This window comes from Empidonax traillii, unplaced genomic scaffold (assembly GCF_003031625.1).
Source record: "Empidonax traillii isolate 1590-97213 ecotype Southwest subspecies unplaced genomic scaffold, ASM303162v1 scaffold128:size1411021, whole genome shotgun sequence".
Classification (NCBI taxonomy): domain Eukaryota; kingdom Metazoa; phylum Chordata; class Aves; order Passeriformes; family Tyrannidae; genus Empidonax; species Empidonax traillii.
Genome location: NW_020955321.1, coordinates 517,826 through 544,716, shown reverse-complemented (window position 1 = coordinate 544,716; position 26,891 = coordinate 517,826). Strand labels below are relative to the sequence as shown.

Sequence of the window (26,891 nt, the reverse complement as noted above, 5' to 3'; positions counted from 1 at the left end):
AAAAATAACTTGGAGTAAAAGCAAAAATTAATCTCTTGAATACCAGAATAAGTTTTCAGTTTGATGCTCAGTCGCATATTTGAGACTTTTCCCCCAGCATTCTCATTTTCCATTGTTCATAACTATGTGCTCGCAGAAATGATACTTTGTGGCACACAAAAATACAATTTTACCTTTTTTACTGTGTTTGGGTACTGACAAAATTATATTAGTAGTATCTAAATTAAATACCTTGGCTTGAAATTTCCTTTGGATTAATGTAGAAAGTATGCAGAGCAACGAATTTTTAATGCATTGCTCTTAATAAAAGCAGGGCAATATATTGGTCAACCACAGCCAGTATTTTCTCCTTACTATAAGAAATACATTTTCCTTTCTGCTTGTAGAGTATAATTATAAAATACTATACTGACTTATTCTTCTGTTTAACTCATTAAAGTGCTCCCATTACACATTTCTGAAGAGGACTCTGTGCTCAGGTCTGAGGGAAAAGGCCCAGAAAGCAGCAGAAACGTGGTTTGTGTTTGGTTCCTTCCGCACCCATAAACGTCACCACGCACTTCCTTCATTTACATGGAACATATTTGAGCTTTTATGCTCAGGGAAATATTATTGAAATGGTTCTCCACAAAGAAGTACACAGACCTAAGAGTGCAAGGATGAAATTTGAATTTGCTATTGGAGGGGGGAAGAGATAGAACAGGGCAGGGAAATTTGAATTTTAGCTGCTGAAAATATGCAACCTTTGTGCTTCTCTCGAAACGTGAAAGGCGCTGAATGCTGCCCTGTCATGCCTTTTTATTAAATCAATCATGATCTAATTTCCTGAAATTCATATCTTTTGTCTTGGCAGCCTCACAAAATACGTTTTGAAAACACTTAAAACTCAGAGAGTAAAACTGGTTATAAATAGAAGGCGTAACAAGCATCCATTTAGTCAGGAAAAAAGCCTAAAAGATTTCCCCCTTTTTTTCTCATTTCTCTGCTTAATAAAGCACAAATCTGATGAACCCACGTGCTGCTAAATATTCTGCTCCCTCAGGATATTAATGTATTGTTTCTTTTAATTTTATTTAAACTTAGAGAGGGCCAGGGACGCTCTGCAGTGACAGGTTAATTATGGCATTATTAGGAAAAGTATCTGCTGAAAATTACCGTAACGGAGACTTGCGGGAAAGTCCACAGGCATCCCAAACACGTCCTGCCCTCGTCTGCAATAGGGAACTTCTCAAGTTCCCACACAGGCTGACACGGGGGAAAACTCCTGCCAGTAACTCATCACAAGGTTGGAGTAGAAATCACACACAGTCTGATGAAAGTTACAGTCAGAATTGTGCCGGTCACTGATTTTCCACCCTTTCGTCAGGATATACAAATGATAGACTTAAAAAGTTTCTTGTCATGTGATGCAGTGGTTCTACTCTAGGTTATCATTCACACTTACGATGTTTTCTTGCACCCCTCTACATGCAACACCATTCACTCTTCTCAGAATGAGAAAAAGAAATAATTAATATACAGATATTTCACCAACAAAATGATACCTGTCACACTGTCAAAATCTGCTTTACATCACTCAGGATAATTTACCAACATTCATGAAAAATGTAGTTTTAAAACTAAAATTCAGAAGAATCTAAACAGCACACACATGTATGTGTAGACCCACAGAGTTTAAAAATTAAAAAGCTAATTAAAAGTGGTCATTAGTGACCCAAAAAGCACATATGGCTGACTAAGGGGTCCCACAGCAATCATGGATGGTAAGGTGTAAGTAACAATATTCTCAAAGCCCTGGAAAATTCTGAACAGTTCAAGGCAATCCAAGTTTTCCCCTGCAGCCACATGCTTTTGAAGTAGAGCTGATATTTGTTGTACCTCTTTCTCATGATCTGAAAACCAGCTGGTGTCTTTACTGGAGCCTTGAGGCAAAATATGAACATCCACCAGGACAGCAAAGTTCCCACACTGAAAAAAAAAAAAAAAGAAAGAAAGGACAAAAAAAAAAAGTTGAACTGGAGCTGCCAGGAAGCACATGTGGAGCAGACAAGGAGATAATCAAGCAGGTAAGCATATCCATCTGATTCTGAGATACAGCAGGCGGAACATTCAAGTTTGTGAGGTATGGAATTACACATTTATCATTGTTTGTAGACTTAATAAGAGACAAGAGCACCAGAGCTCACTGAAAAGTTTAAACAATAGCAATAAGCATAAGAACATGGAATTTTCTTCTGCTACCTAAAGGACATTTTTAAATCTGAGTTCAAGCAAACTTTAATTTTTTTAATTTCCTTCACCAAACTCCCATTGCTCTATTCTCTGAAAATTTGGTACCATATTAGTCATCTAGTTTGCATTTTAAATGTACTAATTCCTTACAAATTCACCTCTTGGAGGTCTTTTCCTCTCTCCAAGCTACCTAATGTAAGAACAGCAACTCTGAAGGATTTATCAATGACTATCAGGCAGTTACCACACGTGTCATTTAGGCAGTGCTATACTTTGAATGGTTACATAAAAAGGCTCCCCCTCTATACACCATGTGCAGTTGTTATATAGTTATATGTAGTTATATATGTAGTTGTTAGGATGATATAGGCAAAATCCTAAGGAACATCAGCCATTGCTGAAATTCCTTGATTAACTTTGATTGAGGACAATGTGACACACGAGGTTTAATTCTTTTCTTTCTTCGGTACATCGGTCATTACAATGAACCCCTGAACTGAACAACAGGGAAGGGAAAAGCGAATTTCCTCATTCTGGTTTGGCTGCTTGTGATGCAATAAACTCCCTCTTACAGAAGGCTGGACATGTGTGGTCATGGCAATTGCACATCCGGAATGTCTGATGGAACAGAAACAACATCCTGAGCCCAAACAAACCTCAGATGTGCCCGACCCATCCAGAGGGAGATTGGGCTCCTTTCAAGTGGTCGTTGAAGGGCTCCCTTCCTGTCCCCACTCAGTCTCTCCAGGTTTGCCCTTCACTGCCAAACATCTGCGCACCCCAACCTCAGAACTCCAAGATTCAGCTCTAAAAATAATGTCATATATAGTTTTGGTTGTATATCACCCACAGTCTGTAAGTCAGGTTTATGGGATAGCACAAGTACAGTTGTTGCTGTACAATTAGCACAAAGAACAAGATTTAGTGTCAGTTTTATTAACCATGACAGCATATTTGGTAAATTAAAAACCTCTGGGTTTACAAAACACTTGGATCTGCAAATTATCCACAAACAAAAGCATTAAAATAACAATTCAATTACAGTTAAAATCTAATTCATGACCAATATTGGATTGTAACTAGAATGCAAAAGTTTGGCAAATGAGACAGGAATTGGGAAATCATTCTGAGAAACTTCTAAGTTACTTATAGGTATCAGTCACTGAAAGAGCAGAATGCTTTGATCTATTGTATCAAAAGGCTTCTCTTTCCTCCAGAGAACCAAGAACTACCAGATGGCTGCAACAGCAAACCTTTCCAAGCTTTAAATGGATGACAAAATATCTCTCCAAAATCTCTGGTGAATCATTAGTCAGCTCCAGCAAACTTTAAGTTGACTACTGAACTTCAAAGTCAGCAGACGCTGCAGATTATAAAGTGAAAGCCAGCAAATTATTCATGGCTCAGCACTTCGAACAACCACCAAGTATTTGATACATCAAGAAAATTCAAATTATCAAATGCTACATGTTAACTGGCATCATTTTCTATTGACTGCAGGAACTTTATATAGATACAGATGCAAAGCACAGACCTGTTTTTCAAGATGGGGTAATGTTTGTAATTATTTTCCTCTGAATGGCAACGTCTGTCTCAGTTGCCAATCTTGAAACAAATGGAGAAAAGAAAATAACGAGCCATATTTGAAATTATATAATGGAACTGTTAGAATTATCTTTAAAATATTACAAACACACCAAACACTTGTCATACTTCAAAGAACAGTTCAGACCAAATGCCAGTACAAATAACTGAGGGGAACAGAAGGAAGTGGAAGAAAAATGTACATTGTTTACTTTAACAGATTTGATGATCTTTTAGAAGTTTCTAAGCAATTTTTATTCTGATGACATTTCATTCCATGCAAATACAAGCTTTTATTTGAGAGGAAATGAAGTGTTTCCAGTCAGTGTGGCTGCAAGAAGCTACTGGTGATATCCTAAGTACCAATAACTGAAAGGCAAACAAAAAGAACAGCAACTTTTCACTTCATGCTTTCAAACATCCATCTCAAAATTTGCACTGAATATTGTTTTTCGAGCTGTGATAGTCAAAACCGAAACCTGAATGCCTGATTTGATGGGAAAAAAACATTTGTCAAAAATCAACAGGAAAAGGTTTCACTGAAAAATTAAAGACAGAGACAGAAGAGACAGATGCACCCATTTGATATCCCCCATAATTCTAGAATTCAAACCCTCCTCGTTTTTACAAGCTCTTTTTAATGTCTGCATTCTTACTGAGACAGTCTGATGACATTTGTTGTGTTACTAAACAAAGGGCTTGCAATGCTCTCAGAATGCTGTCAGTGTGTTGTTGTACAGTAACGGCATCTAATTCAGAACATGTTTTCAGAAATCAAATTGTTTATACAAACACATCAAACACTTCATAGATTCTGCAAGTTGAAAAGATAACCAGCCATGTAACACAAACAGAATAAAAACCAACACAGGGGTAAATCATCTGCTCACAACCTGGTGAAACCTTGAAATAAGCACATATTAGGTGGGGAACTATTATTGCAAATCACCCAAATAAGGATCTTTTATTGCTATCCTGATTTTTTACAATCAGTGGGCTCCTACACGGTGCTCCCATTTCTTTGAACTGCATCACTTCAAACAGCATAAAAACAGCTCTTTTAAACATAAAATACTTGGAATCCAGGGGATAAACACGGTGAGTTTGTGTTCAGTGACGCCACTCCCAACGTGCTGCATCACTAAAGCAGACAGGGCTGGAGAACCAGCCTCCCGTGACACGGATCTGTGTTTCCCACTTGTGGGATTCCTCTGCAGATGTGGGCTGTGGGGTCAGAATGAATTGTAGCTTAGCTGAAACAGAAACATCTGATGGTTTGGCTGGATTTTGGGATGGGCGGGAAGGAGCCGAGCTGGAACCATCACCTTGCTTTTACTTCCCATCGGGAAAGCTGCAAACACAGGTGACACCCCCGGGGGGGACAGCAGGAGTTGGCTTCAAGTTTGCCACCTCTGCTTCATCTCAGAATGGTCTTTGTAGTACCAAAAAATAAAACATACATAAGGACCTTATGGGAAATATCTTGTCTCAAAATAAAGAGGAAAATTTAAATATATTCCATCCTTTTAAAGTTCTGAAAATCAGTAGATGTTCTACACCGAATCAAGTAAGTTCAAACATCTACAGCATTAAGTATAATTATGTATTGTCGCTGGCCTATAGACTGTGCCAACTATATTATGACAAAATTCACTTTCCCCAGGCTTTTTAGAATCAGAAGTTTGTTCTCCTCCTTTATCTTTCTGACCCCAAAGACAGTGATGTGTCTTCCTTCTGGCTGTACCTTTAGCACCAATGATTTTCAATATTTTGACTTCTCTTCTACAGCAATAATTGTTTCTTTTGTCACTACACAGTCAAGCTGCACAGAAATAGTGTTTCCCTGGTTACTGCTCAAAACAAGGTGTTGTTGCAACTCTCTGTTTCAAGGGTGTTTAGGAACCAACAGGTCACCAGTGAGTGGTTTTAATGTCACGAGATTAATCAGAAAGTCACCTAACGAGAGGAATTGGTAATTGTAAAAGGATTCCTCACCAGCTGATTGAGAAGCAGAGCACAACAGATCAGAGAAGAGGCTCCAGAAGGAGCCACAATTCCTTGAGGAATTTATGACACAAGTCTATTCTTCAGAATGCTCAAGAAATATGACACAAATGTCAGAGAAAAAAAAAAAAGGTATATTCCACTTTTGACCTTTTCTCTCTTCTGGAGAAGAACTGCTCGGTTCTGGAAATTGTACAAGGCTTGTACTTTGTTAGAAATTAATTTATTAAAGTTGTAGAACAGTTTTGACAAATAAATCCCTCTTGTTAAAGGGTTTTAACCATCAGCTACCATCACCTAGACCTTTTAAATTCCCTGCCTTCGAAGATCTAGGGGGTCCCTCTGAAACAGTAAAGAGGGAGCAGCAAATCAAGGGCAACGGTATAATGGGGCCTGACTTAAAGATATATCCTCAAAAATAACTGTACTAAACTATACACAGATTCAGCAGGAATTGGACAACCTAAAACGCATTCAGACTTTTCCAAAAGCAGAGAGGAAATTCCCCCTTTCATAACCTGAATACGGGTTATATCTAAGTAATCTTTCACAAGTGGTTGGCTTGCCTTTTTTTTTTTTTTTTTTTTTTAGGAGTATAGTTTACAAATGAGAAATTCCTAAAGGGAGGAGTGTTTAATTTTCTGGTGTCTTAGTGGAAGGTAAGCAGTAGTTATCTGGAAACTGAATCAATAAGCTATAGGCACATTAAGATCACACTGAAAGGTTCCCATGCCAAGCAAAGAGGTGTAAGCAGAGAACAAGCCTTTGGAGCAAAGCTTTGATAAATGTGCTCTGACAACACATGAAACTCGGATGCAACATCAAGGCAGCATTTTAGACTCTTAACAGATGCAGATGGACAGGATATTAAACTTAAGAAATGATGGGAAAAAGAAAACAAGAAATACTTGTGAATGATTCAACCCTTAGGAAAACATAAAAAAAAAAATAAAAAAACCTAAGGAGTTTGAAATCTGATGGAGCTGTGTATGATACTGGAGACTTCCAAATTAAGGACTAATATGCTGTTGTTAAAGCACATAATTGTGAGAGATCCACCCAAATCAACAGATTAAAATAAATTAATGAGGACAACTCCTTCAGAAAACCCTCAGTATGTGCCCAGGTAAAGGATCTGAATGTTTTTAGCAACGTCAGAATCCTGCGGTGCAAACAGAGCCCTTCAGTCCATCACCCACAGTCAGGCTAAGCAGCAATTACTTAATCTAAACATCTGAACCGGGCTTGGAGAACTGCTCTATCAGGTACAATGTTGAAAAAGAGGCCTAAATTGCAGGAGAGAATTAAGTTTAATTTGGGTTGTCAGCCTGTGCCGGTGTGATCCCAGTTCCGTAGGAGGTTTTGTAGCCCACGTATTGAAAGGAGCCGTGGAGCTGCAGCTCAAACAATTGCAAAAAGCAAGTTTTTTCCTTGGGGCAAAGTCTCCAAGTAACAGTGCAATCTCACCATTGTTTGGAAAGGATATACACCATGTCCCTGCCTGTGGCAGGACTGATCCAGAAAAACAGAAATAGCAGCCCAGTATTTGTTCAAGATAATAGATAATCTGAGATTCCCACAAGCTGCTTTCACCCTTTTGTTGTAAAATATTGTTGTAAAAATGATGGTATTTTTGAAATCACAGCTAGGAAGCGATGATGAAACAGCCATCTCTGCAGCAACCTGCTTTTATGACACTTGGGGTTGGGAAGGGTGAGCAGCCATATTCACTGGATAGCTGAGCATATTCACAGCCTACCTGAATGCAATTAATTTTTAATTGTAAATTCTAAGGACATTTCCTAGGGCTTAGACACATTATTGTGTAGCACCAAGTAGAGATTATTACTTTACCTGGCCCTTACCCTGAGCTATAAACAACAAAAAATTCAGGATTATGAGAGTGATTCATGAGGGGAAGAATTGTCAGTGCTGTCCTAAACTGGAACGTGGGGCATTCTCTGTGGCTGCAGAAAGTCAGTGCTGGGATTTAATTTCTTGCCCTGGTGGAAAGACAAAAGAACTAGCACACAGCCTATGCAAAACACTCTGCATGTCTGGATTATTCATTTTGTAATTATCAAACGCTACTGTAATAGGTATCAAAACAATTAGAATGATTAGAAGTTCATAATACATCCAAGGGCTTGCTTGAGGCCTGCCAAGAGAAAGCAGTGATGACTAAAGCTTCCAAAAATCTAAAGATCACCAACAGCAACACGGCCATATAATTTTCTGAAGAAATCACAGGCAATAATAAAAAAAGCTTGAGGGCTTTTTTCAGACCTGTAACTTGTTAAACCATTTTCACAGCTTTTCACATACATGCAGCACATGCTTCATTTTAATATGAATGAGCCAAACTTTAAAGTATCAACAAGAGGTCATCAAATACATGTTGGAAGCTACTGAGGGTTATGTTCAGCATGAGAGGAACCACCACAAGAAGGGCTGGGGAGCTTAGTAATGCACCTCCTGATTTTATGTTTCTGCATATGCCAGGCATGGCTGGAAAATTAAGTGAAATAAAAATCAAGGCAAAAAGACACCACCCTCAACATCTCCTGATGAAGGGAGCAGCAGCTCTCCAGCACATGATGCACCAGGAAGATATTTCCCGAGTTCATTGTACAACAGCTGCAGGGATGGGCCCACTTCCCTCTCCCAAAAACAGAACGGGGAAGTCAGGGCAGGTCCCACACAGGAAACTGTTCCCTGTCCCCCAACTTTGCAGTTATTTTGGATTCCTTTTAATTCTCAAAGACAAGGTCTCACCTTGCTCTGAAAGTCACTCCCTGCCCTCTCTCTCATGAAAACATTACCTACCACATGCAGCTACTGCGACTGAAAACCAAACCCAACATCTGCAGCACGTTTCAACATAAAATATTTGCAGATGCTGAATCTTTATGCCAAAATAACTGAATAGATTGAAGATGCATTGATTACACATGCTCAGACTTTTAGACAAATACATAAAGCAAAAGCGGGTTTTATTTGCAAAACCAAAAGTAGTATCAAGCCAAACTTCTTAATAGTGCTAAACTTGCTAAAGTGGTTGAAATGCTGCATTTTCCAAGTACATAAGAGAAGCACTTTTTAACTCTGAGTTTTAACTGATTTGTCTAAGCTAAGCCAGGAAAGTTGCAGGACTGCAAGAAAGCTTTTTTTCAGAAATGACATGAGAAAAAAAGTGATTCACTGCTGAAAAAGGCATATTACAAAAGTGACACCCTTTGCACAAAACCCCTATATTAAGTGGGAGTGTTTATGTCAACATAGGGCAGAGGGAGAGGAGAGTTCAACAAAATATTCAACAATTTACCTACAAAAGTACAAGGGGAGAAATAGATGAGCCTTTCAAGTGAATAACTAATGTTCTAAATCTTATTGCTGAAAAAGCAGAATCAGATGATGGAGAATACATCACATTTCGAAATGATCAGCACAAACCTCAAGGAATTACCAGCTGGCAAGCAAAGGAATATAATTTTTTTTTAATATCTATGGAGAAGAATTCTTTTCATCTGGCATTGAACAGAGTATATAATAAATAGACTTTGTGCACAAAGAAAAATGGATACAAAAGGAACAGGAGAAACAAGCCATTTATAAAACTAAGTAAAATATTAACACAGTTGAACACTGAAGAGTAGTGACAAGAAAGGACAAGTTGTGAAAAGTATCACTGATTCCTTGTTGTGCTTGTCACCAGAAAGGCTGCTTGGACTAAAACTTAACCTGCTAAGGAAGTTATTTCCCCATTTTCCAGTCCTTGCCCCAGTCTGCCTCCATCTTACTTCTTCCAGAACTGAACAGGTATAACTGTCCCCCACCTAGACCACTTTTGATTGAACATCTGTTTTAAAATGCATTCCAAAAACTACTGAGTCTGACAGAAATGAATAGGAAGAGCCTACTCATGTATCTCTGCTGGCAAACACAAGGGGTAACCTCTGGGAGGAGAACAGGGCAATGAAAAGCAGGTGGGGACGACAAAACCTTAACTGAAATCAGATGCAGCTTGAAAAGTGCACCTGACTCTGTTCCAACAGCAGCCCTTCAGGAGGCACCAGGAACCCATCCCTGACCTGCAGGGAAGGCAGGTGTGACATTAATCAGTATTTACATGCACCCAGCAAGCACATCCAAAACTTGGAACACAGTGATTTCTTCTGCAAATGTTCCTTTTCCCACAGCTCACTTTCTCAGGTTGAGGGGGGAGGTTGAAGTGCCAACCATTTTGCTCCTAAAGATTTATAAAAAACAGATCACTGACTCCAGCCTCTTCCAAGAGAGGAAAAGAAGATCCAAACTAATTGTGATTGTTTCTAACATGAAGCAAATATTCAAAGAAGCAAACTCGGTGTTTTACATAAGTACAGCTTAACCTACAACTGGTTTTGTGGGTTTCTATAATTCTTTTTCACACTGATAGGTGTCATATCCACATGTGGGCAATCACATAATGAAAACTCAAGGAAAAACACTTGTGAAAAACACAATGCACAGACACTGTTGCTCATTTTCACCTATAATGAAGAATAATAGAAACAACAGGTTCCCAAGATTTCAGAGAAGTTTTACATTTCAAAGCCCCTTTTTTTTTTTTGTTTCAAATTTCCAGTGGATTATGTTACTAATTGGGAATATGTGGGAAATATTTCCCACAGTTATGTTTATAAAAATTCCAGTGATAATTAGCTGCAATCCTAACACACGTGGAAAACATTAAAATCGCTGAAAATTATAGACAGTGTTGATTTTATGCAATAAAATGCAGACATTAAACATATAAAAAGGTACATTGGGTCAATCCAAAGATCCACAATGACCCTTATACTCTGACAGTAACAGGTAGCACAAATCCACTCACCTCCAGCTTTCTCTCCTCCAAGCCTAAAAGTGTTAAGTTGCTCCTTAAACTGAAGAAGTTCCCCACCTCTCACTAATTCTCTGAAATCCACTATGGGGAACTATCAGTTAAAGTAGTGTTTGAAAAGAAGTTGTGCCCTCCATTTGTACCATGGCACAGTGATGGTTTTGCTCGTGTTTGCTTCACTCAGTTCCTAATTCCCCAAATTGATTTTTTTTTTTTTTAATGCTGCTGTGAATGGAGCTGACACTTCCAGAAAATAGTAGGAACTTTAGGAAGTCATTCCTATGTGCTGGTCCTGTGCTCAGAACCCATCCATCACACCCCTTTGATCCATTGCATTGGATCTATTCTCTGTCATTTAACTGTACAGTCACTCAATACTCTGATTTTTTGCAGACCTACATTAACACCTATTGTTTCTTTTGCAGCTAAGAACACTAGGAAACTGGAAAAGTAGTTTCCAAAGTTAGTGCATCTGTTTCAAAAATTTCAGCTTTTTAACATATTAGTAAATAGCAAAACTCTACAAGTGCATCTTGGCACCCTCTCCCACTGTGTGCAAATACAGAGAATCTTGTTCAAGCCTGTGCCTTCTCCCTTAGGTAACTTATTCTACTTCACTTGTCTCCCAAATTCCCCCCATACTGAACCAAACTGTTGGGAAAAAGCCCACCTTCTGTACATAAGCTGATAACTGTATAAAACAGTCCCTTAAAATGCTTCTATTTTTATAATTTTCTATCCAAAGTTACATATATTTCTGTATTTCCCATTCATTTTCTCCCTTCTCTATCAGTAAATCTATTTAAAAAAAAAAAAAATCTCTTAATTCTTCATGACATTTTTCCTGAATTTAAATTCATCATTCAAGACTTTCTCCACACCTGCCAAGGTCACAAATTCCTCCTTAATGCATCTTCTAACCAGGCAAGTGCTGTCAGTTTTACTGACAGCAGAAAGCAGCTCAATAACTTAAGCTCTGCCATCTATTATGGGGCATCTAAGATGTCACCTGGCTGAATTAAATCTTGCTTAATTGCAATGTTTGTGTCTACCCAGCAAGATGTTAAAATGGAAAATTAAAACTGAATTACTTAGCATGTCTGCAGTAAAATCTAATCTTCCATAACCTGTATCCACCTGCTTAGCTCTGTAAGGGGGAAAGAAATGAAGTTTACAGACAACAACATCCCCACCTGCTGCACCGTGATTGAACACCTATAATCAATAAAAACAAGGGAACCTTCATTGCCAACTGCCTTCATATCTCACAAGGAGTAAATCATTTCCATCAGTTCCATCATTTTAATCTGATTCTCTGAAAAATGAAATGTTGAGGCTGAGGCAGCATTTTGCATTAATCAAAACAGCACATTTTTCTTTTTAAAAGAAAAAAAATAACAACCAGTTGCTAGAGATGTAAAAACTAGGCCCAGATTACACTCCATGCCAACAAAAACAACTCTTCCTTAACTTGCTAGTCCTTTTAACTTTTGGCCATAACTTGTATTTGTAATCACCAAGAAAAATAATTATTGGTGCATCAGCCTTAGAGGAGACTTTTCCCCCTGCTTGTCCAAGTTCTGGTCTGTATCACTCTCAGTTCCCAAGCCTCTTTCCACCTCTCCTTATCTCAGTCTTCATTTTCCCACTGTCAAAGCCTGTTTTTCCAGGAAGGAAAGTTATGGTAAAGATGAGGAATATTGTTCAGCACCTCTTTGCCCTTTGGCACTGCTATCAAACACTGGGATTTTATCTGCCACATTAGCAGAGATCTTACAAAGAACACATTCCTTTTTGTATAATGTACGCGGTGGTCACTCAAACAATAACCAGTAACAGATGTCTGAAGTGAGGAGAATGGACTATTTAAGTAGAACTTTATAAATTCTGATGATACTTTCCCAGATTTGAAACCTTGACACTTCATTTATAACTATCAGGATGGCCCTATACTTTCTTTTGTGTGTTTATTTCTAGTTCCAGCTCGGTGAGGATACTTTGTCCATCATGCTCTGGGTTTCTCTGTGACCTTGCAGATAATCTTACCCTCAACTTGCCTTCATTTAACAGTGTAGAGATAAAAATGAAAAAGCCTCTGCAAAGAAGCCAGTATCCAAATAAGGAACTCTGACAGGGCTATGAACTCACGTGAAATTACTGGTCCCATTCAGTGCCCTGCCATGACCATCTGGGAAAGTTTTTCTTTCAAAGGAAACACAAAAGTATGAAAGAAACGTAACCTGCCAGAGCCTGGTGAAGTTTTAATGTTACAAGATTTGTATTTAGGTCTGCTTTCCAAGGGTTTTTAAAAAGCCCTCTCCCTCCATATGCATGGGAAATTAAATAATAACCGCTTTAAATATCCTTACAGTTCAATATTACAAGAAAGTGTTGGAATTTCAGAAGAGAATTCTCCAGGAATCCAGAGCTGGAAACCATATCTGCCAACAGCACCTTTACTCACACAGAAAGGAGAACTAAAGATCAATTTGAATTAATAGAGAAGCAGTTTTTAAAGACCACAGTCTTTATAATGCTGCATTATGTTTAATTACCTTGTTGTCACAATCCCTTTTAAAAAAAGAAAGATTCCTGGTTAGAGCTGCCTAAGAAGAAATTATATTTTTAAAATGTCATTTAAAATGTCCATCTCAGCTGCAGAATTTAAGGATATCACCAGTAGGAGTAGCAATGGAAAGGAATATATTTTAAAAGACAAGGTCAAATTCTGTGCAGATAAACAGATCTATGAACCATCCTCCCAGCAGACAGATCATATTGCAGGGCAGAAAGTTTTCTTTTCTCCCTGTTACAATACTCACCTGTGCCCAAACTGTTGGAAATCCACAGAGTTCAAAAAGACAAGTTGACGAGATGGAAAGGGAAGAACATTTCTGATAGAACCTAAGCAATGCCTACAGAAGTCTGAAATTTTATATGAAAATACGTGATAACAGATGATACTGAGTTAATGTGATTTCATTGGTTAAAAGCCCAGCACTGTCACACAATTAAGTGTGAAATCACAGGAGCAGAACCAAAGGATGAACCCTCACCTGCTGCAAGAATCACCTGCCAAAGACAGGACTGTGCCAACCAAGGAACTTTGACAGTATCCGCAGAGCTAGAACGGCTGTGGCTGAGTTTTCACTTCCTACAAGCCTGCATCTTTTTAAAGAGCCACACAGGAAGGACTACGCTCTATAAATTAAGTTAAAAAGTACTTTTTCTTCCATGGATTTCAACAGGAAAAAAAAAAAAAAAAACACATCTACTTTACAGATTGAGAGAGAATTACCCTTTTACAGACTGAGAGGGAATTACCCCTTGGAAAGCAACAGCTCATTTTTTAATTAAAAAAATGGATAGCATGATAGCTGCCCAAGTGTCTGCTAAAAGGAACAGAGATGGCAGCACATGACAGATCACAGTCCCTGGACACCACAGAGACAGGAACAAGTGAAGTTCATTTAATCTGACTCACGTTACTAAGAGCAAGAAAAAAAACCAACTTGGCTCTAACATATCCAAGAACACTGTTAAGCTTCATTATGCTTACCCATGGCTGTGTATTTGTATCTTTATATTATATTTTGCTTGGATTTAGTAACAAAGTTCCACTCAGAGCTTTTTAAAAAGACAGAAACCCAGCATTTTCATATAAAAAATACAACAAAAATATATATTATTCATCAACTACTAACACCTACTGTGTTGCTAAGGGACACAGGTAAATGAAGAGGAAGTATTTCCTTACTTGCCTGATAGGAAGAATGAACTTGTGATCTACTGAAAAGTAATTAACATCAAAGAGAGCACTGGAGATCAGGGTGTGTAAACATTTTAATTCATTAATATTAATTACTACAACATGATAAGAGTACTTGATGCTCCAAATTCTGCTGGCTTTAGAGTCTTTCAATATGGCCTTCAACCTCCCTTCATTAGGTTTTCAAAGAAAAACCAAAAAATAAAAACCTGCCAAAAAATCTTTGATTTTTATCAACCAAATATTTCTGAAAATTTCCGGTGTTTCAAAGCCCTTATGAGAAACACAACCTTTTCATATAAAATATTTTATGTAACCGTATAAAAATGCGCAGAGTGAAGCAGTGATATCACAAAACACCACAGAAAGGCTTCAGAAAAGGCCACGGACACCACAGACGCTCCTTGAAACTGCGGGAACATTTGGGAAGTTGAGCAGTTTCTGAACACGACCTTGGTAAGGGCAGGTGGAAAACTGATTAAGGACAATCTCCCATATGGTGACACGTTGACTCCCACAGGGAAATCAGCTGGATGGGAAGCGCCACAGACATCTGCCCCCAGTGAATCAATACAATTAACCTGCAGTAAACCATCATCCTTTCTTTGGATTAGCACTGGGGAAGGATAAAACATTTCATGTCTCTGTGTCACCTCACGGGCTGTAGGTTCTCCTCCCAGGATGCAAAGGGGAACACAAAACATAAAGCAGACAATTGTATTCATCATCCCACAAAATTTATGCTTCCCAGCATCTGGATATTCCTAATCACTTCCCTATTTCAAGCTGCCAAAAACAGTTTATCATGCCACTCAAGATTTCCCATCAGTTTGAACAGAATTTACTCCTCTTAATCCTCATCTCATTATCAAGCCATTGGTAATTCCTGTTTACTCCTGCTGTTCCATACCTTGGGAAAAGAAAGGGCAAGCAGGAGACTATCGTCCTGTTCCAAACCTTCTCTCCACATCACCTTTTAGTTCAGCTCTCAGCCTGACACCCCCTGCACACCCCTGGCTCCAGTGCTGACATCCCTCAGGAATTCTCTCCTCATTCCTGCTCCACTGCTCTCCTACCAGTCTCCATTCCTTGCCCAAACTACTGACCCCCTGGAACCTATTCTCACACGAGCCACCCCCAGTCTCTGTCCCATAATTAACAGGGACCTTCAGCAGTTTCTGGTTGGTTTGCTGTTGTTGTTGGGGTTTTTTGTTAAATCATCCCATCCTTTCTTTTCTTTACATTCAAATTGGACAGGCTCCCTCTTCCCCCCTCTCACCTCCAGTGCAGCAGGGGCCACTCAGCTCACTGGAGATTCCCTCTCAGTAGAGGGTTTTTCCAATTAAAAATTGAATCTACTGAATAAACGTAAACTGATTTTCCCAGATGTGTATAACTTAGTGGGGAGATCTCTGAGCCAAGGGCAAAGGGCTCAGCACAAAACTCAAATTACATTTGCTGTTGCTTCCTAAAGCCTGGGATTTGTTACCACTCAAAAGACTTGGACACGCAGCTGGTTGGTATGTCCAAAATAAAACCTTTGCAGGGAAAAAAAAAAAAAAAACCAGTAGAAAATTGTGTTCCAATTACTGTATTAAACCAATTCTTTGCACAAAATTCACAATGTAAGTTCAAGGTTTAAAATCTTGGAAAACTGGTATCAAGAATTTAGTTTTAACTAACTGATAAAGACCACTTGCTGCCTCACTTAAATTTATATTTATCACTATTCCATTAAAGGAAATGAGGCTGGGCCAGACAGTGGAGTAGGAATGATGAAATACATCCATTCTCTTTGTTCAGATGGTTTTTGGGAGAACAGTATGTTTGAGTTTCATTGGGCAAAAGATTCATTCAAATTTTAGCAAAACATCTGGTTTGAGTGGTGTTCAGTAACACCAACAGAATTTAGGCAGCAAAAAGCATTTAAGTCTTAAATATTAAAATATAATGATGTCCAAACTGAAAGATTTCCTAATCTCCCACACTAATAGTGACACACTTATTAAACACTTTATAATAAGACAGCAACTTCAGAGTTGTACAAAATTATAAGAAAAGCTCAGGTGAAATATTTTAACCAAGTGTCCCTGAGATCATGGAATTAATTAATGGCAACCTTCTCAGGAGCAGTGGCAAGTTTTAGTGATTTTACAACCTGCTTTTAACTAAAGAAAAAGTCCTCACCAAAGTTCTGCAGATTTGTCTAATAAGTTTCGGAGTTTCAGGGAGTTTTTGTTACCTGGGAGATCTCAAAGATACCCTGAAACTAAATTCATAAATATTTTATAAAGACTTTGAGAACAGAGATAAAAGAAACCCAAACACTTAATAATTTGAACAGATTTGATGTCCATTAAAATGCTTCTGTGCCATCTTACTCTTACTAGCTATAACCAAATCAGAATTTGAAATCCTCCCATTCTTTGTACCGAAAATTCTATGGGGCTCAGATAATATTGCACATGACCACAGCACCTGCAGCTCCTGCTGGTAATAAGAATGCTGAAAACATGCATTGATTACACCAAAATAAACAAAACAAAGATTCTCAGCTATGCTGAGGCCGTGCCAGGTCTCAAGAGAACTCAAGAAAGGGATGCCTGTTCCTGTGTCTAGAGCTAAATTCGTGTGCAACAGTAGTTATAGAAGGTTATTTCATGTGTTGTACCTGTGCCTACGAATATCTAACAGGTATAAGAACAATATTTATCAAAATTATTGCTCCATGGCCCTTTGAAGAGCCCAAAGCCAGCTGGGGAAAAAAAAAAAAATCCTTTGTTTTACTAAAACCTCAGTGATGATGCAAAATAACTCTTTGATCTATTATATATTTGAAAGCACTAAGCTAAATGCAGACAGTAATTGCTGACAAATCCCAGTAGTAAACAAACCAGTCTCACATTTTACATATTATCAAGAGGCTACAGAATTAATGGTTACAGCCAAAGAAATGTTGACACAGTTGCAGATTGAGCCTTAACATGCTGATCATGTTAAAATACTGCACAAGAAATATTTTTCCACTTTGTAAAAAGCCAGACTGTTTACATGTGTAAGTGGCTGGAGATCTTGTTGTCTGTGTGTGGTCTTAACATTTCAGTATCATAACCATGAATATAAAGAGAAGCAGCATGAAACAACCCATTATACTTACAATCAATGCCAGACTGCAAATATTAAAAGCACTGAGATTTAAAGTTCTGAAAATGAGCATTACAACATACTTATACCTACGCCTTTGCTTCCTTTTCTAAAAGTAATTAATAAAGGAGTTGAAACAAAGCTTTTCTAAAACTAAACAGAGGACTTGTGTTGCACAAAAGTTAATTTTTCTTCCCTTTACATTGTTTAGAAAGGAGAAAAAAAAAAATCCAGAAATTAAAAATAACAAACGTCATTGCTAAAAGCCAAGACATTCTGAAACTGGGGTAATTTCACTTGTATTCTTTAATCACATCAAGGTATTAAATTACTCTAATTTTGATGCAAGTGTAACTATTATATCACAGCTCTGGTACATAAATGTCTTAAATTTCTAACTCACTGGCTCTTAACTAATGTCTGCTGCAAACTGATGTTGCTGATCTACTTAGAAACCACTGGGAAAATCTCCTGTAACTACTTTTTTTCTTTTTTCTATTTTTTTAACAAATAACAAAGGCTTCCTGCTCTCATGCTTTACTGAGGAGAGAGCACTGTGAAATCATTAGGGAAAAGAAGATGCAGCTATTTTAACAGAGAAAGATCAATTAGTAGCTTTACCAGCGATATACTTACAGCTAAAGATTGCCATAGGTAAAGCAGATCAAGCTGTCCCATGTGGCTTCCCATTCCCTGTCTAGCAATCAAACACTTTTAAAAGGCAAGTGTGCAGCATAAAGAAAAGCATTTTTTTCAATTGCTTAACGCAAGAACTCTCAATATTTTCACACTCATTGAGACGTCCTGCCACAGCCAGCAATAAAAGGCAGAGGCCACCACCTTTCCAGCTTCTATCTGTGAACGTCACTACCCATGGCTGAAATTCCTAGGATTTCAGTGAAAAAAAAAAAAACAAATTGAAAGTCCAAGGTTGTTATCAAGGTGTAGAAAGGTTAGAGACAGATTCCTGGTCCTGTTTGCCTTCTCCTTCCCCCAGTTATTAATTTGCACACGTGAGAAGGTAAAGGGGGAAGGAGAAACTGCCTATTAAGTTTTTCATGTGCTTATCCCTGTTGATTTTTTTTTTTTTAATGTGTGCACAGAAAGCAAAGTCCTCAAAACAGTTTCTTCTCTAAAATTACAGGATTAAAATGGAAAAATTAAGGAACACAATGGATGAACCGAATTAACACTGTGGGACCATTCTAATTCCACTTGGGACACACTTGCCCTCCTGAGGCTGCATTTCTGTTCCATAGGCATTTAGGAAAAATAAACATGTCACCAAAAGCCTTTAAAAGTACCCTTCCCAAATTAGGGAAATGACCAAGGAGCCAACAGAAAAGAAATATGTATGAAGGGTAATTCACTACGAAAACAAACAGTAAATGACCCTTGAAAGGGGTCCTTCTGAGTTTCCTGGAGGAAGCAGTAGGGCTCTGTAAGCAGGCAGAACTTCAGTGCACTAACAGCACTTTCCATCTCTTCCTCAGAAGAGGGGGCTCTTTATCTAAAGTGTCCCAGAGAGGCACATCCCAAGCAGCATCACTGGATATCCATGACTCTACCAGCCTGGCAGGCTGGCAATTGGAGCCTGGCTGCTGGAGCCTGTTTATTTTTTTTTAGCCAAATAGAGCATTATGCTGCCCATTTCTTCAGTGGGGAATTATTTGTAAACATTCAGCTTTTGCTCTAGTCCAGAAACGTTCAGGGATTGGTTGGAGACAGCTGCAAACCACCAAGAAAGGCTGAGAATTTACTGAGTGCAATGTCAGACTGCAAAACCTTCCTGTGGAAGTCACAGAGGGGAACTCCAGAGTACACAAGTATTCAGCGGCAGGTTGTCTTTCTCTTTAGGTAGCAGCATAATCATTCCAATCCCATTACCTGTTCCTGTGCAATCTGTTCCTCAGAAAATAAATGGTACATTTTTGTATTTTCATCCTTGTAATCTGCATTTAGCTGCAATTAAAAAAGTTAAACATAATCCCCCGGCTATTCAATAACAGTCAGACCAGTAAGAGCTTATGCCAAAGTTGTTCCCACCCCAATAGGACACTGACCTTCCACAGCCTGTTCCACAACCCTGCCACTTTTTACTTTACTCCTTTTTCTATTTCTGTCTGATTTGTAAGGTCTATACAGCTGCTGTAAACATGAAAATAAAAGCAAGGGAGATCTTTGCTGCTGAGAATGAGCTCCCACAGAAAGGAATTCTTGTAGTGTTTTCACTTTCTCATAAAGCCTGCAACCCTCACCCTAAATACATGGGAACCTCCATCGTGCAACCCACGAGAAAAGTATGAAATCTTGCTTGTTTTTCACCACACTAGTAAGGTAATGGAAAACACAGCATTTAAACTACATTTTAACAGATTTGGACTAATGTCTTACTACTTTGGTATTTAAACATGCAGCATACTGACATTTCTGAGAAGATCCAAAGCATTACTGAAAACACAGGGAAATTAATCTAAACTTCTTGAGGGTCACTGAACTGACTTGCAGATGGTCAAATGAGAGAAGTGAGTGTGCCACTGGTTCGCACCGAATTTGTGTGGCAATCCAAAGGGAAGGAAGTAGGATTTCAAACACCAAGTACCAACATGATGACAGCCAGCAGCAACCTGGATGATCTGGATTTGGGCATTATTATAGAGTAGATGCTCACGGTGAATGAGTTTACCTGCTCAAGCACAATTTTCTTGCCTATTCTGAAACTACAATTTGTGACACAAACTAGATTTGTGTCAATCTAAAGTCACTAGTCGCTCTAGTGTATTTTCTCCTTCTAAACTAGTTCTGAATTTGTGGTCCACAATGAAGATCAAACTTTCTGTTATGTTTTGAGAATCTGTGCTCACCAGTGCTATTCATAATACTTTGTAACAAATGGCCTGGCCTACTTACAAATCTAAAATTGTATTTTGCCACCTGAATTTTCTCTGCCTGGAGTGTGAATGCTGCCTCATAATGGTCCACGAATAACTTACCTTCTGGCTACCAACAACAGAGCTAGAAGTGATTTTCTAGATGTTCAGCTTGAAATACTATGAGATTCCTTGATGCTTGCAATAGATCCCAAAGAGGCAGGTTCTAAATATCTGAGTAACATTTCACTTCTACCAGTATTTTTACTGTATTCTTCTTCACTGGATTTTTCCTTCCTAAAATCTGCATCATGGTTCAAATAGGAGTTTACAAAACCAGGTTAAATCCCAACAGTTCCAGCATGCTCAGTAATGTCGGCCTCTCCAAAATAGCAACAACAAATGAACCACCTCTAATAGCCCTAGAGAAAATGGCTTCAAATTAGCAAAGAGTTTTCTGAACTATGCAGAATATGCTGAGCATCTGTAATTAAATCTGTTTCCAGTTCATAATCAGCAAGTACCCCAGTTGTACCCTCCAAATATTCCACAAATCAAAATTCCTGCCAATTATCAGGGTGAAGAGATATAGACAAAGACACATTTTCCTTAACATTTTTTTGTCTTTTGAGGTCATCTCTAAACACCACTTTGTTTTCACCACACAAATTTAATATTCTACTCAATTTACTGAAACATGCATAAACTGACAAACATTTAAAACTAATGACAAGTTCCATCAATTTGCTGAAGAAATCTGTAAACCCATGTTGGTCTTTTATTCCATCCACGGCAGCCAACAATGATTTAATCACCACTCACTGCTACTCAGCTATTTAATGTCATACTACAAGCACTCAGTACTCATTGGTAGAGATGCGACTATGTTGTTGTTTGATTGCTTTTTTAAATTATGGGTTTCATTTTCAACTTTTGATGTGTCAGGCTTACTCCAATCACGCAAGCTGTTTGTGCATTCCCTGAGCACAATCCCATGGATTGTGACTGTGTCAGATTAACACCCAGCCAAATGAGAACCAGAGACTTGCAGACAATAGCACAAAGGGAGTAACTCTGAGTTTGTTTTCCACTGCTGAACTGGAAGACTTACCTTATTATGGCAGGACAACACAGTCTGCTAGAGCTACTTAAATTACTCTCCTTCTTATTTTTTTTTTTTTTTGCTACAGGAATGTAAAAAGAAAGGAGGGAAAGTTATATTCTACATGACCCTACCAACTGTCAAATCCTAGGATCTTGGCATTGAACAGATCCTCTTTAATGGCTGAAGACTCAGCTCTTTCCCACCTCTTTAGTTCAGCAAATATTTTCTGTTCAGGGTTATATGTTGCTCTTCTATCAGCCTTTATCTGTATGATACAAAGCAGGGTGAACCACAACCGTGTATATTTGGTCCATTACGATTGTTATTAAATCACTGGTAAATTCAAGGAACAAAGGCAGCCCTCTGAGTTTAAAACAGGAGAATACTGGCTTGAGCTTGAAAGGCTGTATTTAACTATATCCTACATAAACTATAATTTCACCAGCTGAGTGGTGTCAGATACGCCAGGCACCTTACTTACTAATTCCTGGAAACTAAGCAGGACCTGGCAAAGAGGACCTTGTACATGAGACAGAGCTTAGTTTAGCCTAGTTATTGCACAACATTTTAGAGTAAAATGAGGATAAAAGTCTTGAAGTAACTTTACAAACCTCAGTCATCAATGATACGAAAATGCTGAGAAAACGTTCTGTGGGTGTGACGCATTTTCTTGTGTGGAAACCACTGTGTCATTCTTCCTTATCTCTGTTCTTCTCCTCCCTCTCCCTTGAGACTGACAACTGACTACTGTCCAGCCAGCTTTTGATGCAACACTTTTACAGTGATTCTCCACTTGAATGCTATTTCATAGGTACATGTTACACAGAGAAAGGAATAAAATCTGCTTTGCTGAAGCTTGGAGATGGAGGATTTCATGCACGAGGCTCTGTCAGTGAAACACACCACCAGCAGCAACAGCAAAGAGCCCACAGTGAAGCTTCAAACCCAAGAAAGATGACACTTGCCCTTAAGGCTTCACAAATGGGCTGCACTTCCCCAGCAAAGTGTTAACAGGCAACAGGAAAAGATCACCTCGAAACGCTCAAATCACTGACGTGAAGGCTTTGGTTCAACAACATCTGCACATGATCAAGACCACAAACTGTTCTTTTCCCACTTTCCCAAGTGAAACGCTCCTACAAAACACTGTTTTGTAGCAAGAAGGCAGAGTTGTCTCCTTTGCAGGCCTCATTCAAAGTTCTCTTTTGTCAATTAAGATCCAAGCCACAGTATGGATTGAAGAGGTATTTCAAAGGATTTTCAAACATTATTACTTAATTTCTTTATTAAATCTGCCACACCTTTGCCTTTTCATTACGACATTGCTTGTGGCATTAAAAATGGAGGAGAGGTATTCAGGGAAAAAAACATCACCCTACAAACAAGCTATGACTTTTCCATATGTAATTTGTTGGCAAAGTTTGGATGATTGATATGACAACATTTACGAACTCTATCTTGTTTCTACCTTTTTTTTTCTTAATATCTGAAGTTAGTTTTCAATTCTGATGACACCATTATTTTTCAAACTAGACAAGTCCAAGTATTTGGCACAGAATACATACATAATGTTCATCATTTAAGTTTAAAATGAGTCAGTTGGAAAATAAATGGGAAAAAAAACAAATGGAAGTGAAGATATAATTAAAAAATTGTAGGATTCTGCATGCTAGATTTTAAAGCATTAATTTTACTTAGTCAACATCTGTTAAAAAAGAAATTGGTATTTTTTATATTTCTCATTATCCATTCTAGTAAAAGTTCCAATCATTCTCAATTTAAATCCCTTAATATGTTGACTTTCTTAAACATTGTGACTTAGAAATATTTCCAGTGAAAAGAGAGAAACCAGTGCAAGATAAAAATCACGAGTTGGACTCCTGATCATTTAAGAGTGAATGGCCCATCTTGCATTCAACTTTGCATTCAACTACTTGCTGAGAACTTTTTTCTCCTTTATATCATAAAATCATACACATCTGAAGTCTAATGTAATGATTTCTTCATAGTTCTATTTTCCATTTTTAATCCATCCTTTCACAGTCCCTAGACAATCCCAAGTAAGCAACACATGGGATTTAATTTTACTATTTTCATTCTGGAACTACAATTGATTTATATTTTATTATGTGGCTGCATCACTCTTGCATATTTTTCCAACCAACAGCATTAAAAACACAGATAAAGTGATCTAAGGATAAATTAGTATGTCCTTAGTTAAGCTACAGTGCTACCAATATACTCCTCCAGGCTCTGATCCAAAGCCCATTGACATCAGTGAGGTTTGGGTCAGATCCACTGCAAAAAGAACTTGAATTAGGAGCGGTAAATGAAATCTAAAATATATAATTTGATTAGAAACCACTCCAAGTAACACTGTGGAGAAAGTTAGTGACTCCTTGACAGCTCATACAGATTTTAGTTCCCTAAACTATTATTTTAAAAAGTCTGGAATTCATAGTTTTTGCCAACCACACTGTCACAGCTTAAATGAGCAGCTGTCAACTGTTAGAAAATAACTGCATCATCATCATCTCTTTTAGAAGAACTGGTGTGGGAAGTGAAACACTTCCATGGGAGCTAAACTTTCTGGAGTCATGGTAATGAATGTGTTTTCATCAGGTGACCATGAGTCATCATTTTATCAGCAGTTTAGAGGGTTTTCACAATAGCTGAGTGTCATCGGGGCTCACGCTCAGCACTGGCTGCAGCACAAGAACGAAATATGATTTTCTGCCATGTCTTGTGGTGCCATTTATTGAAGGAAAAGTTTGGCCACTGACTCAAGAGAAATATTGCAAAGTCATGGTTGAATAAGTGCTGCGGGGAGCACAAAGTGTCCCGAAAATGGAACACAAAATGTCCAGAAACGAATCTTTTATTTGAGAATTGAAACTAAGTGATAATTTTGCTTTTAAAAATAGATGCCTTTTAAGGAAGTTGTGAACTACGTGGATGAAACATCAGGAAAGAATAAAAATGTGTTGTCTGTCATTCTTCTCCCTTTCATAATCCTGTCAGAACACAGTCAGACATCAAATACTCAGATAACTTCCACATATGAGAATCCACCTACACTGCCCAAAGTGGAGAGAGGCCACATAAAAACAACTCCAAAAAAAATTTATACTAAATTCTCATGATCATAACGTCGAAAGCAAAAACTGCATCATTAAACTGCTTGTCCCAGGTATTACACAAAATGTGGATCCCTTTACCTCCCAGCCTACTAACCTCCCTCTGAACCCACTGGAAAGAATTGAAGAATTTCACCTACAGCATCAGCTGAAGCCTCTCCCAGGACCTAAAGACACTTGGTGACCCCACACAGCATCTTTGCTAAGCCCTGATGTTTTGCTGGACTCAGAGATTCAAGTCTCCTTCTAAGTTTCCCATCCCTTCCTGCTGCAGGGCTGGACTCTGGGGTCAAGCAGGCTGTACCACCGAGATCTCCACGCAGCACAACAGCAGAGGTGGAAACTCTGCTAAGTGCTGGTCAGAAATGAGGCACGTGGCAAATATCATGGAAATAACTACATTTAAACAATTGTATTACTTAGTATGGTGTGTATTTAGAATCCCATATCACTGCCACACTGGTGTAGTGCTCAGAATTAGCAAAAACCTAATTTTCAGGCACAAGTGGTCCTTTCAAAACTAATCAGATTTGAATTAGCAAAAAAAGTAATGCAAGTTGAACCATCCTTTTATTCCTTATTTGAAGTGATCCCCATGAAAGCAGTGTTTTCACTATGGATGTTTATCCCTCTGGCTTCCTACTCCTTTCTCCTTCAGCTAACACTTTAATCTCTCAACTCTTCATCCACTCATCATTTCCCTAGGCTTGAAAATTAATCCTCTGAGGTCAGTGAGGAAACTCCCACTGACTCCAGGAGATTTAGAATTAGACTGTACACTTAACTTTCCTCCCCCCTCTACCTCCCAACTTCCTCTTTTGTTTCTTCTGGAACTTATTTACTCATCACTTGAGCCATTCCATATCTGGTCCCATGAAATTGGGAATTAAGTGGAGCATTAAGAAAGAGAACTAAATAGATGTCCCACATTACTATTGTGTGCACTTCCTATTTTCAATCGTATCCCCCCCACACCTCTTTTTCATCATCTCCCTTAAGACTTTTAAGTCCTTTTAGACAAGTATTATTCTTTATGCACTCACACAGAAACAAACCTGACAGCTGAGTGAAGTGTGTGATGCTCCTTGATAGTAACAATTCCAACCACCTGCATTTCCAGCTGTTCTGAGCAGTGCTGCTTTAGGAAAACTCCTTCTCCAGAAAAATCACTATTTAATAGTTAATATAGCTATTTATTCGTTTTTAAAGACACACAGTACATGTAAAATTCAGCAACCTTTAATCAGTTTGGAGAACCTGTACCTTAGTTTTAATATTTAAAATATTGCTACAAATTCTATCTAATCACAGAAACCTAATCTTAGCCTGTTTCCTTTGAAATCCTTGTCAGTACTCCAACCACAGGAATTTCACATACAAATGTCTTGGTTTAGAACGGGGACAAGAAATGAACATCAGAAAACATTGTATTTATTAGTTAATTTAAGTAAGCAATCTCAAAAAAACTCCAAGCCCTAGCTCTCAAACCAGCAATCAGAAAGCCAGCAAGTTCACAGCTCTGTGTGTAAAACAAGCAGCTGTACTACCAGTCTAGTAACAGAGCAGTCACAACATACACCAAAAATTATCTCAAATACAAACAGCATTCCTTATTCTGCACTTGAGAGCACTGCAGTCATCTACCTATGGGCTCAATATAAGCAGTAAACATATCTATTGTCCCTCATCACTCATTATATGGGATCAGAGATAAATTAAAAAATCAGGTAAGAAAACCTACTCACCTCCCTCATTTCTTACTCTCCAAACGACTCCCAAGAAGAAGCAAACACATCACTTTCTGACAAAAATATTTGTTGTGGTTTAACCACAAATGTTTACAGAAATATTGATCAACTGAACCAATGGACACACTTCACAGAAACGAGAACTTTAACCTGTCAAGCCCACTTAGACACCACCTAAGAATCATCCAGACAGGCAGAGCTGATCATGCTGTCACAGTATTACATTTCAGCCAGTAGCTAAAAAAAGAAAGCATTTGAAATATCAAAATAAACTGCTCATTTTCTTACTCCAGACCCAAGACCATCTACAGGTCTGTGAGAAGGCCCTAAAATGACTTGGACAGCACTAAGTCCATCCTGGAGTGTTGTCTGACAGGACATTTCTTTCTTCCTAATGTCAGGGCCTATAATCAACA

The 26,891-nt window shown here is 38.3% G+C and overlaps 1 protein-coding gene across 1 annotated transcript in view; it reads right to left on the bottom strand.

Moving 5' to 3' along the window:
- Nucleotides 1–26,891, bottom strand: part of SLX4IP (SLX4 interacting protein) — a 65,081-nt gene that overhangs the window by 31,791 nt on the left and 6,399 nt on the right. Inside the window, 1 exon segment of the mRNA XM_027883572.1 lies at nucleotides 1,879–1,968. Coding sequence (XP_027739373.1) covers nucleotides 1,879–1,968 — 90 coding nt within the window.